The sequence below is a fragment of the Drosophila novamexicana genome, unplaced genomic scaffold (assembly GCF_003285875.2).
Source record: "Drosophila novamexicana strain 15010-1031.04,08,12 unplaced genomic scaffold, DnovRS2.1 tig00004554-arrow-pilon, whole genome shotgun sequence".
NCBI classification, from domain to species: domain Eukaryota; kingdom Metazoa; phylum Arthropoda; class Insecta; order Diptera; family Drosophilidae; genus Drosophila; species Drosophila novamexicana.
In genome coordinates this window covers 3,305,756-3,316,594 of record NW_020825051.1, presented here as the reverse complement: position 1 = coordinate 3,316,594, position 10,839 = coordinate 3,305,756, and the positions used below count along the sequence as shown (strand labels likewise).

Here is a 10,839-nt window from a genome sequence, read left to right as displayed (position 1 = left end):
TGTATACACACACACTCTGAATTTCATTTAAATAATAGCGTTTAGTTCAGAATTACTATTTATGCGGTTTACAGTTACAACAATGGTTGTTTAAAATTTGCATCGGGTGACAGCTCTGAGGCAAACATATGCAAACAAAGCAATGTGGCGCCATCTTTGGGCAAATTTATAGTCACTACTTGGTTGAAAAACACTACAGTAGATGGCGCTAGCACAGTTAACATAGTAATAAAAATCTTAAAGCAAAAATAAGTATGGATGTTTTTATTATAGCCCCAACTAATACTTGCTATATTGATCCAGGCAATAGCCTGTTATCTGATCCGATATGCAGTCGAACACATCAAATGCCAAGTCACAGCTTTCGCCTTTCTGCGGCAGCTGCCGGCGATTTACTTGGTATTTGGTGGTCATGGCCCGCAGACAGAGATTAACCGAACGTAATGTGGCCATAAAGAAACCGTGCTCGTGAACACCCTCCGAATAAAAGCCGACCAGGCCGTCCAGTGTCGGCCAGCCATTCTTGTCAATGGCGTTGTTCCTCGCATAGACGCAGTGCAGCAGACACTGAAAATAGAAAATGGCCATAGAAAACCAAAAACAAAAACGAAAAAAAAAACAATCAAAAATGTATTCGTAGGCGGCATTCAATTTGCTGATGCATAAAAAGCAGTTAATGTGTATTAAATGCAAACATAAAATGCACTTTTCAGTCATAAAACTTGGCTTGTTGTGTGTGAAAAAAAAATTGTACTTGTGACTGCGACTGCGACGGCAACTGCGCTTTTCTTTCAATTGTCTAGCAAAAATCGCAGCCCTGACTTTTGATTTGGGCGAGGGGAGGTGCGGTGTGTTTTGTATACTCTGTTCAGAATAAGAAGCTTAGTATATTGGGGTTCATCTAGCTGAACGTGGAGATTTGGCCAGCAGCGGCCCTCATAAGCTGCAGAATTCCCTATTTCCCAGTCACAGTTTGAGAGTCAGTTTTTCTTCCAAAGCCTCCCCAACCCCACCCGTGTTGACAGAAATTTAAATTTACACATAGTTTGAAAGCCACTGCGGTTTATCTACAGTTTTACAGTCACCACAAACTATTCCAATGTCAAACAGTTTGAATGACATTGCAAAGCAATGTTTACAGTCTTAGAACCACTTTAATATTTGAACCTCCCATTCCCACATATCCTAGTTACACCGTTTGAAAGCCATTGCTTTGGATTTACAGTCTAAGAGTCACTTTATCATTGAAACCTTTATTCCTAAATACTGCAAAGAGCAAAACTTCATAAAGTCGTACAGTTTGAAAGCCACCCACAGTTTTAGAGTCCCCATTGCACTAATCAAGCCTCTATCTAAGAGTTTTCCGACTGTTAACAGAGCATTGCACAGTCGGTTAAGCCCGACTGCAACATTCTTACGTGTTTTTAATTGCACACGCCAAATCAATGGCAGGCGGCATGGCACAGCCCAAAGTCGACGCAGCGTTTGTTGCACCTCTCCGGGGCTGGGCTGCCATTGAACTTAATTGCAGACAGATCTTTTGGCGGCGGTTCTGGGGAGTCGGGTTGGAGCTACTTACGCCCGCAATGCGCTTGTCTTCCAGCGGCACCAGCGTCGGGTGATAGATGCCCGCGCTAGCCACATCCAGGCGCTTCAGGCTGCGCACCAGGCGCGCCATGCGACGCCGCGGCTCCGGCTCATCGTAGACAATGTATTCGTAGCGGCTGGCATTGGGTGGCGCCTCATGGCTCGCCTGCTGCAGCACGGGCGGCCACTGCAGCGAGTCAATGAACTCCACGCCGTCGTCGGCATGGAGTGTGGGCTGCTCCTGCTGCTCCTGCTGCACCTGCTCCTTGAGTATCTGGTATGCCTCTGCAGTTAGACGAATGTTCATATCGAATTGTTACACTGCGAGACCATTTACCATTGACCAGCTTGTTCTTGACCTCATCCTGGCAGTCCCCGATGACGGACTCGACGCGTCTGGCCGTGCGCGGCGGATTCAAGCAGCGCGCCTTCTTCGTGCCATAGCCCATGGCTTCCATGGATGTGATAACACACAAGAAAATATGCAAAAGTTGTGTAATTTTCATTTTGATTGATGCGCTCGCAACGAACCGAACGGATTGGCCAACGACAATTGAATGGAGTTTGGCAAAGTTTTCAAATGAAAACGAAAGCAATTTCACTTTCCATCAAATGGCAGGATTTTTGCCGGTGCTGTTGGCCTTCCTCTCCAGCTCTCCGTTTCGTGGCTGTTGTTGGCAGTGAAAACGCATATGAATTTCCAGTTTTTAGCTCTATGGGTATGTGGTTCAATGGCAACAACAACAGCAACACCAACAACAACAGCAACAACTGGTTGCACATTTCCCATGCGTGCAATTGCCTCCAAGTCAGCCAGAAACTTGTCCTTACATCTAATAATGCAATTCAACTGTGCCAGTGGCGTTGCTTGTTTCAATTCCATTGTCACATATCTGCACATATCACATTTCATTTCATTCCATTTCATTTCAATTCAATGTCTCAGCCCTGCTCCATTTTGCTGCACAATTGGCCGAGGGTCTTCCGCATTTGTTTGGTTGCTGCTCCTAAATCTAATAAAATTAGCATATAAACTAAAGTAAACTAAATCAAGATATTATATTCATATTCAAATACGGCAGTCATAAAGCACAGACAGACACACACTCACACACACATGGGTCAGATAAATCAAAGGCAGCCAAGCGATGGGCAAGTTTGTGGCTTAAGTCTTTCGTTCTAGCTGCGCCCACAGCTCAATGTTCTAATCAAAATGTTTGACATATTTTCTGCTGCTCATTGTAAGACGAGAACAATGGCCAATAACCTGGTCGGGCCTGGCTGTATTCTGCACTCGCTAATTGGGCTCATTAAAAAGGTTGGAAAACTTTTGGGCCACATCCTAGGCGGAAATTGTGGCCGCTGAGAGAACAGAGAACAGAGAACGGCAACTCTTCCTCAGCAGCCGCGTAATTGCCTTTAATTGCATAATGCAGCGCGGCCAAGACAAACCAAATTGCAGCTAAGACACTGACCTAGACTCCGGAGCGCGGCAAATTTATAATAGCCAAAGCCGATGATGATGATGATGATGATGGGGGGCGGTTAACGGTGCCTGCTGCTGTTAGATTTTGAATGGGGGCGTGTCACATTGGTAATTGCCGCACGAGAGTTCAATGCACAGGAAATTTGCGCGGTGTCATAGATCACGCGCTGGAAAATTGTCAACAATGCGGCTGCAACAGGAAGCGAAACACGACGACAGCAGAAACAGCTTCAACTAATTGACAGACAGCTGCTGCTGCTGCTGCTGCTGCTGCAGCCTCTGCTGCTGGCAGCCACGACTTTTTCCACTCCTGTTCTGTTTGCAATTTACTGAACAAGGAGCCCGTCCAGACATTGTTGGCCATGGCGCAACATGCAGCATGCAGCTAGAACAACAAACAGTCACTTGCGTGTCCATCATTAGAACAAATTCTCTCACCTGCCCCACGTGCCCGACCGCCCTCTCTCTATCTCTATCTCTGTCTCTCTCGCTCGCTCGCTGAACATCTCTTGTAACGCAATTTGCACACAAATGTTGTTTCATCTTCGTGGCTGCCACTTTGGTGGGTGGTCAGGTGAGACAAGTGGCAGCTGCTGCTACTGCTGCTTCTGCTGCTGCTGCTGCTGCCGAGCCGAACTGAAAAGCTGGCCACCGTTCGCTGACTCGCCTGAGAATCGTATTTAAATACGAAGGTCTAACGCTTGGGCGCATTCAGTCGCCAGCTCCTCAGTCGCCGCGTTGTTCTTGCCGCCAGCCAAACGCCTCGAATCTGTGATCCGTTTGTGCATTGATACGTGTGTCCACCATACTGCTTGTTGCCTGTAGCTCTGTGTGTGTTTGTGTGTGTGCAGGATGTGCCTCTAATTGGACAGACACAAGTCGTTTAGCACAGGCATTTAAATTGAGAATTTATGGAAATGTTGCGCTTGCTTTGGCTTTTATGCGCTGCATTTGGCCAACTTGGTGATCCCGTGTTTGCCGAAATCGAATATAATACTATTAATGCGGATGGATCGTTTCAATTTCGGTATAACCCTTGAAGCTTAAATTGTCAACAGACTTGGTGTAAATTATAATAATTATTCAAGAAAGTGTTGCTTGATTAAAAAGGCTTTGCTTGATGAAAAGCACAGCTAGAAAAAAGCTTAACCAACAATTATATTAAATGTGAAGCCTTTTAGAAAAGATGTTAAAGATGCCAACTGTGCAGTTCTATAATTTAATCACAACATGACATTAAAGCCTTTAAATATGAACTTTTTATTTGTGTGGAGCAAAAAAACTCTAACCAATATGCCTTTGGTTAAGACGACAGAGAAAAGATTATTATTTTTATTTTTTTAAGTCTAGAATATATACTAAAATATTGGATATAGTTGCTAGCTGGCAAATATTAATGTGTAACCAAGACAAAGCCTACAGCCAAACACTAGGCAGAGATTCGAACCAATGCACCCCTTGCAATTGTTTAAATAACTTGCTACTCAGACGAATCGCAAAGGATTTTATGCAACTTTACTGTAGAGCATTAAAAACACAAGAAATTACAATAAAAATTATATTGGTATTAGAAGAGGAAGCTCGAAAGTAGCTATCTTTTATCTTTTATATTTATATAATTGTATTATAGTTTTTATTATGATTTTTAGTAATATAGTTTGATTTTTAATTCGATTTTTTATTTTTATAACTTCCTTAGATATTTATTTCGAACTGATCAATACGAATTTTATATATATATATCATAGAAAAAAGATAAAGAGAAAGGAACAGGAGATTCGAACACAGCTAGATTTTCTATTATATTATTTATTATTTTATAATATATTATATTTTTAATTTTGTTTTTTAATTTGTTCAATCTGTTCAATGGTAATTTAAATTGAAGGATAAGAAGACTTGGCTAGGGCCATGCAAAAGAAAGGGCTGAAATGAAAGTTCAGACAAAGCATCATCCATGGATCCAGCATGGGCTGGGCTGGTTGTGTCTTATGAAGGCTTTGCTTTGGGCTACTTGAGATTGATCTGTGCACAGATAGCTTTAATTGACAAACCATGCTCTCTGATAGCAATCTCGAAGCAGCCTCAACTAATCAATCAATTATTTATGCTTTAAATTCTAACTTGAAGATCTAATACTACGTAAACGTTTTACTTATAATTAAAATAAATAATTTAATCAACTGTGTTTTAAACACCTTAACAACAACAACAAAAGTGCGCATCACGCTCTGGCTCCTTTGCCACATTTAACACCTATTTTAATGCCATTTTGCAATGGCAACAATACCCACAACACGAATGCTGACTAACTGTTTACTGTGTGTATTTATCTCTCTCTCTCTCTCTCTCGCTCTGTTTGTCTTCCTCTCTGCCTTACCACGCATGGGCAACACGCAATTACTCTTTGGATAGACATGCAAATGATGACATTGGCGGCTACTATCATAGCGCCTCCGGCACTCCAGACAACATCGTGCGAGGTCGTTATGGTTCGCGTAGTCCAGCGAGCGGCCAGATCGAAGAGACCGTCTATACAGCCGGACCACGTGGGTGAGTTAGCCGAACAGAAACAGTTGGCAAGGTAGCTGAAGAGGAAGAGAGTTAACCGCAGATAGTTGGGTAAAGTGCGGTAGCAAAGTGAGTTATCGGTTCGGTCCGCCTTCCGGCGAGCTCATATATCAGTAGTACGACAGACCCAAGAAGCCGCGCCACTCAAGCGTTACGCGTGTAGAAGGCGGTGGGGATTGGGGTGGAGGCGGGGCGAACTCACAGTCAAAGTTGAAGTCGAAACGGTTCTAACACATGCCAGCTGGAGGCAAGTGGAGGAAGCGGGGGCTGTTTTTGTTGCCTAAACGTTTGTTTTTGCGACTAGCTTCCATTTCAACTGTTTGTTTTTGTTTTTTTGTTTTTGGCAATCTCCGGTAGTTGAGAAAAGAAACAAACAAACAAAAAAAAGCTGTTAACAAATTGTAAGTGAAACATGGCACTCGGAAAATTCATTAAGATGCACAGCGTTAGATAAAAGTAGTTTAATTTTTGAATGGAATACGACAGAGCGTGCTGCATCTGTGGCAATAGTAATCAAAATTGATGACGTGCGAGATCATCAGATACGGACAGCAGGCGAGCGATTTTAACAGGCAGCTGGGTTACCCAATCCCGAGAACGAGGCGTTGGCCGTTGATTAGTTCCCAGAGCCGGAGCAATTAGTCGTAAGCTAATTAGCTAATTGATCGCCACTTGCTCTCACACAGCTTTCGCGTGAATGGGCCCAAAATACATCGCAAAATGGATTTGGCACAGTATCCGGTGCGTCCACGTGGCAGCCCCGATGATCCGCTTGCGGATCCCTACGATGATCCCTCGTACAGCTTCAGCTTTCGCACGCCGGATCAGTCGCGCAGCGAGGAAAACGATGCCACGAACAGAATCAGAGGTGGATAGCCAACGGATTCAACTAGATTCAGCTCATATTTCCTCTCATATTTCCTGTTCTTTGTCCATCTAGGCCTCTACTCCTACCTGGACGATGTGGGCGAGCGGCACAGCGTGCGTTATGCTGCCGGCGCTGGCACAGGCTTTGAGATCTCCAATGCTGTGCCCGACAATCCTGCCAGCGTAGGCTACTCCGGTCCGCTGTACAAGGCACATCCCAAGACGCGTGGCAAGATGTCCGTGCAGCGCGGCCCCGGCGGCACCTACAAACTGATTGCCGCTGGACCGGATCATCGACGCGCCGAGAGTCGCGGCTCTGATGGCCTGGTGCGCGGCACTTACTCCTTCCTGGACGACAAGGGCGTGCAGCGCACCGTCGAGTACATAGCTGGCGCGGGCATTGGCTACCGAGTCGTCAACAATCGCGTCGGACCCGGCACACACATAAATCCCTCCGTGGCGGATTTTCGATTGAGCGATACGGATTTCCGACTGGCTAATGACTTTGGCAGGGGCGCGGGCGGCAGCCTGGGTGGAGCCAGCGGCAGAGGCAGCACGGCCAGCAGTGTGGCAGGCTCCGGGCCAAGTGGGGGCGGTGCAGGGGGCAGGGGGCGTGCCGGTGATACAGACTACCTAAAGACAGGAGCTGGGGGCAGGGCTGGGGAGGAAGGCGATAAGGAAGAAATAGATGTTAGGAAACAGGGCAATGGTGTTGATGACGACGACAACGGAGATGACAGTGGATTGATCAGCAGCTCGAGCAGCTCCTCAGCGGCTGACCGTGGTAAAGAAGATCGGCGGGGCTACGCGGCGGGCAGCTCGCAGCGTGGCAGCACCAGATACGACGGGGCAGGTGGCGGGGGAGGAGGAAGAGGAAGAGGCGGAGGCGGAGGAGGAGGAGGAGGAGGAGGAGGAGGAGGAGGAGGAGGAGGAGGAGGAGTAGGAGGAGGAGGAGAAGGAGGTGGGTACGGAGAGAGCAGCTCCTCGAGCAGCGCCTCAAGCACCAGAAATCGCGGCGGCACACGAACTGGCAGCAGCACGAGTCGTCTCAATGCCAGCGGCACACGGAATCGTAACAGGTTTAGTGGCGCGGGCGGTGGGGCCTCTTCCGCGGAGGCGGGCGGCACAAGCTCGGCCAGCGGTCCGGGCGACAATTACAATCTGAACGACGATGATGTGGGCAGCTCGCTGCCGCCGCTGGTGACAGCCAATCATCGCATATTGGAAATCGATCGGGATCGGGAGTGGGTGCAGCGCCATCGCGACTCCACGCTCATCAAGAATGTGGGCAAATGGTATGTGGGCCTGCCGCCCGGCCAGAGTGTGCGCGCCCATGTCCAGAACATTGACATATTGCCGCTGGGCGGTCGTATCACGCTGTCGCCATCGGAGGCGTTGCGCCAGGACGAGATGGCCGAGCTGGCTGCCTCCAGGGAGCACTAGACAACGATCCCCAGCCCCAGATCTAGCTGTAGTTGTAGTTAAGTAAGCGCTCGCAACTAAGTTAACTGAATCAGTGTCAACTGCGGTCGGGCCCGACTTCAGCTGTAACCGTAACTGTAACCCTATTTATGCTAAATACATGTGTACACCTTCAATACCTGCTCCACAAGTGGTTGACATCGATGCCGCACACAGATTGTGGTCGGTTGGTTGGTTATTTAAACAAAGTTTGGGCTGCCTTCAGTTTCAGTCTTTAGGATGAGTTGTCGTCGAGTGCAGTTGCTCCTTTGTCTAAGCTGCCTTTTGTGTGTGGCGCAAGGCGCACAGGTTTACATGGAGTTCAATGGCCAGAAGTACGCCTACAATACGGATGCAGCTGTCCGAGTAAACGATCTGTCGCCCAACTATGAGCTGCCCGGGCAGCAGTCCAAGCACTGGCCTTACGCTAGAGTTCATCAATTGCCCGCTAGCGCTTCCCGGAATCGCATCGCCCACAGCAATAGGCAATGGGATTGGGATCAACCTGCACCTCAGCAGCAGCCCCGCGGCATTGATTTTAGCACGCAGCACATGTCGCATACCCAGCACACGGATGACTCTGGCATTGTGCTGGGCAAGTATTCGTACTACGATGCCGCTGGCTATCACGAGCTCAGCTATAAGGCTGGCGCTGGCATTGGCTTCGTGGTCATGGGCGGTAATTTGGCAAAGCCAACGGAACAAACGCATGGACAAACAGTTGCCAACCTGCATAGTTATTGATCAATTTCTTAGACAATAAAATCTACTGCAGTTAACTGATTTTTTGACACTTCCCTGAACCTGTGGTTGATTTCCAATTCGTCCGTTCGAAGGACTTTCCAACTAACTCGAAACTAGCCCAAAGACTACGTGCTCTGGCAGCTCAACTAAAGCGGAACATAAATAATACTTGGCTATTCGATTTCAAATAACATTTTTATGTTTGCTTGAATCAAACTCCGACTTTAATCTAGTTGGTTTTGCAGAGGTTAAAGCAGCATTAAAATTTGCTTATACTGTGTAAACACCTGAAGAGGGTATTATACTTTTGTCATGAAGTATGTAACGCATAGATAAAGACATTTCCGATTACATAAAGCATATATATTCTATGTCAACATCAATGAGCCTCTGCCAGTCCGTCTTTCTGTCTGTTTCTTAGTGAACTAGTTTCTCAGTTTTAAAACTTACGTCTTTAAACTTTGCATAGGTGCGACTTTCTGTTGTAGGCAGTACATATATTAGAACAGACCGAGACATATATCACATAAATGCGATAAGTCGATTGGAGAAGTACATAAATTGTTGTACGGAAATCTTTTTTGTTAGCTCAATTGATCAAATTCGGTATTTAGAAGTTTCACTAAGCTCCTAACATATATGCAAGAACTTATTAATATTTGCCCATTAAATCACATAGTTGCTTTAGGAACGATCGGAAGAAGAGTAGGTTCTTGTATGAAAAAACTTTATTGTTTATCAAGATATCTTTACCAAGCCCGACATTCATTAGTTAAACTATGCTGCTTACATATGAGTCAAATTTTATAAAAAGCGCACTCATATATTATATAGTACCATAGGAGGAATCGCTCGGGGAGTAATGCATTTTTGTATGACAAAACATTGTATTTATCAATATATTTTCTGACATCAATCATTATTTACGAGCTTCACTCTTTCGACATATCTGCGAGCCCTTAAGGCAAGGGTATTAAATCTTCGGCGTACATTTTTATGAGTAAGTATTCAATTCCTAGTAAAATAATTGTTAAAAATAAAGAAGACAAGAAATGTAAGTTGGTTGTAATAATACAAAGTCCAACATTTTGTTAAAAATCGACAGTTTTAGCTTCAAATCATGCACAATATGATATTACATACAACTCTCAAGTTTTTGCTGTGGAATGTAGGAATATAATTTACAACGAGCTATTGCCATATAAAACTAATTTGTTTAAATGAATAATCGTGGCGCGTGCTGTGTACCCATACCTAAAACGATTTATGCATTTTATAATGCCTAATTGATTTGCTGCGAAACATTAAATAGTTTTTGTGTCTGACAAAACAGTTCAACAATTACCGAATTTGTTATGCTGCCGGGCCAATTGCATCCCAACCTGACCGACCGACCGAAGTTAAACTTTGTTTTCTGGCTGTGGTATTTCTTATAATTCGGGGGAGGCGCGCGCTTAAAATTTGAAATGTGCGCTGCGTGCCCGAACTTGCCAAATAATTTGAATCGAACGTTGAGCCTTGGCGGCAGCCGCGTGCCCTAAATAAGAAAACAGTGCAAAGTACCAAAAAAAAAAAAAAAAAAAATAATAGTAAACTAAAAAAACAATAATAACAACAACGCAGCAGAGGCTAATAAATAATAAGTTTATGGTATTTTTGCTGTTGTTTTCATTTTTAAGTTTTTAGCAAAATTATTCAAAAGATTTTGTCGCAACCTTTTCATGGCTAGGCAAAGGCAAAGTTTCACTCGTTTGACCATAAAATTAGCTTAAGAAGTTTTCATTTGCAGCGCTCGACAACTTTCTATTAGACTGGATTTATTAAAGTACAGCGAATAACATAAAAAAGGTTTGACACGAATCTAACGCATTTCTGAGCCATTTCACAGCGCAAGTTCTCAGCTCAGAGTGCATACATTTTGTCTAGGCCTGGGAACTGGCTGAGGCCAGGCCAGCTCAGCCCAGCCCAGCTGCATAATTGGGTTGGCATAATTGCATAGATAATGCCCTCTGCATTAAAGTTCTTCATTATAGTGCAAGCGCACAGAACAATGACAGCTCCAGAGAGAGAGAGAGAGAGACAGCGAGGGAGAGGAAGAGATAGAGAGAGGCAGTGAGAGATCC

The 10,839-nt window shown here is 45.2% G+C and overlaps 3 protein-coding genes across 7 annotated transcripts; 2 read left to right on the top strand and 1 right to left on the bottom strand.

Annotated features, from left to right (window-relative positions):
• Positions 1 to 275: 275 nt before the first annotated feature.
• On the bottom strand, positions 276 to 4,135 carry LOC115769823. 5 transcript variants are annotated; one of them, XM_030714795.1, is made up of 5 exons: positions 3,512 to 4,135; positions 2,699 to 3,458; positions 1,925 to 2,631; positions 1,580 to 1,872; positions 276 to 567 (listed from the first exon to the last, which is right to left on the bottom strand). In XM_030714795.1, the coding sequence occupies exons 3-5, from the start codon at positions 2,091 to 2,093 to the stop codon at positions 280 to 282; spliced, it is 750 nt and encodes a 249-aa protein (XP_030570655.1). In that variant the 5' UTR covers positions 2,094 to 2,631; positions 2,699 to 3,458; positions 3,512 to 4,135; the 3' UTR covers positions 276 to 279. The 5 variants fall into 5 exon arrangements, with proteins under 5 accessions (XP_030570655.1, XP_030570656.1, XP_030570654.1 ...); XM_030714796.1 differs by having other exon boundaries at positions 1,925 to 2,621; XM_030714794.1 differs by having other exon boundaries at positions 1,925 to 2,600.
• Positions 4,136 to 6,349: 2,214 nt separating this feature from the next.
• On the top strand, positions 6,350 to 8,090 carry LOC115769822 (glycine-rich cell wall structural protein 1.8). Its single transcript, XM_030714793.1, has 3 exons — positions 6,350 to 6,512; positions 6,585 to 7,476; positions 7,519 to 8,090. The coding sequence occupies exons 1-3, from the start codon at positions 6,365 to 6,367 to the stop codon at positions 7,952 to 7,954; spliced, it is 1,476 nt and encodes a 491-aa protein (XP_030570653.1). The 5' UTR covers positions 6,350 to 6,364; the 3' UTR covers positions 7,955 to 8,090.
• A 122-nt stretch (positions 8,091 to 8,212) lies between these two features.
• LOC115769488 lies at positions 8,213 to 8,716 on the top strand. Its single transcript, XM_030714307.1, has one exon. The coding sequence runs from the start codon at positions 8,213 to 8,215 to the stop codon at positions 8,714 to 8,716; it is 504 nt and encodes a 167-aa protein (XP_030570167.1).
• The last annotated feature ends 2,123 nt before the right edge of the window (positions 8,717 to 10,839 follow it).

Excerpts from the sequence above, each read along its gene's own strand:
- LOC115769823 (XM_030714795.1), bottom strand. The coding sequence starts at position 2,093 with ATGAAAATTACACAACTTTTGCATATTTTCTTGTGTGTTATCACATCC. Across the intron at positions 1,873-1,924 it reads CAAGAACAAGCTGGTCAATG|AGGCATACCAGATACTCAAG; the intron begins GTAAATGGTCTC and ends GTCTAACTGCAG. Across the intron at positions 568-1,579 it reads AAGACAAGCGCATTGCGGGC|TGTCTGCTGCACTGCGTCTA; the intron begins GTAAGTAGCTCC and ends TTCTATTTTCAG.
- LOC115769822 (XM_030714793.1), top strand. The coding sequence starts at position 6,365 with ATGGATTTGGCACAGTATCCGGTGCGTCCACGTGGCAGCCCCGATGAT. Across the intron at positions 6,513-6,584 it reads TGCCACGAACAGAATCAGAG|GCCTCTACTCCTACCTGGAC; the intron begins GTGGATAGCCAA and ends TTGTCCATCTAG. Across the intron at positions 7,477-7,518 it reads GGAGGAGGAGAAGGAGGTGG|AAATCGCGGCGGCACACGAA; the intron begins GTACGGAGAGAG and ends CTCAAGCACCAG.
- LOC115769488 (XM_030714307.1), top strand. The coding sequence starts at position 8,213 with ATGAGTTGTCGTCGAGTGCAGTTGCTCCTTTGTCTAAGCTGCCTTTTG.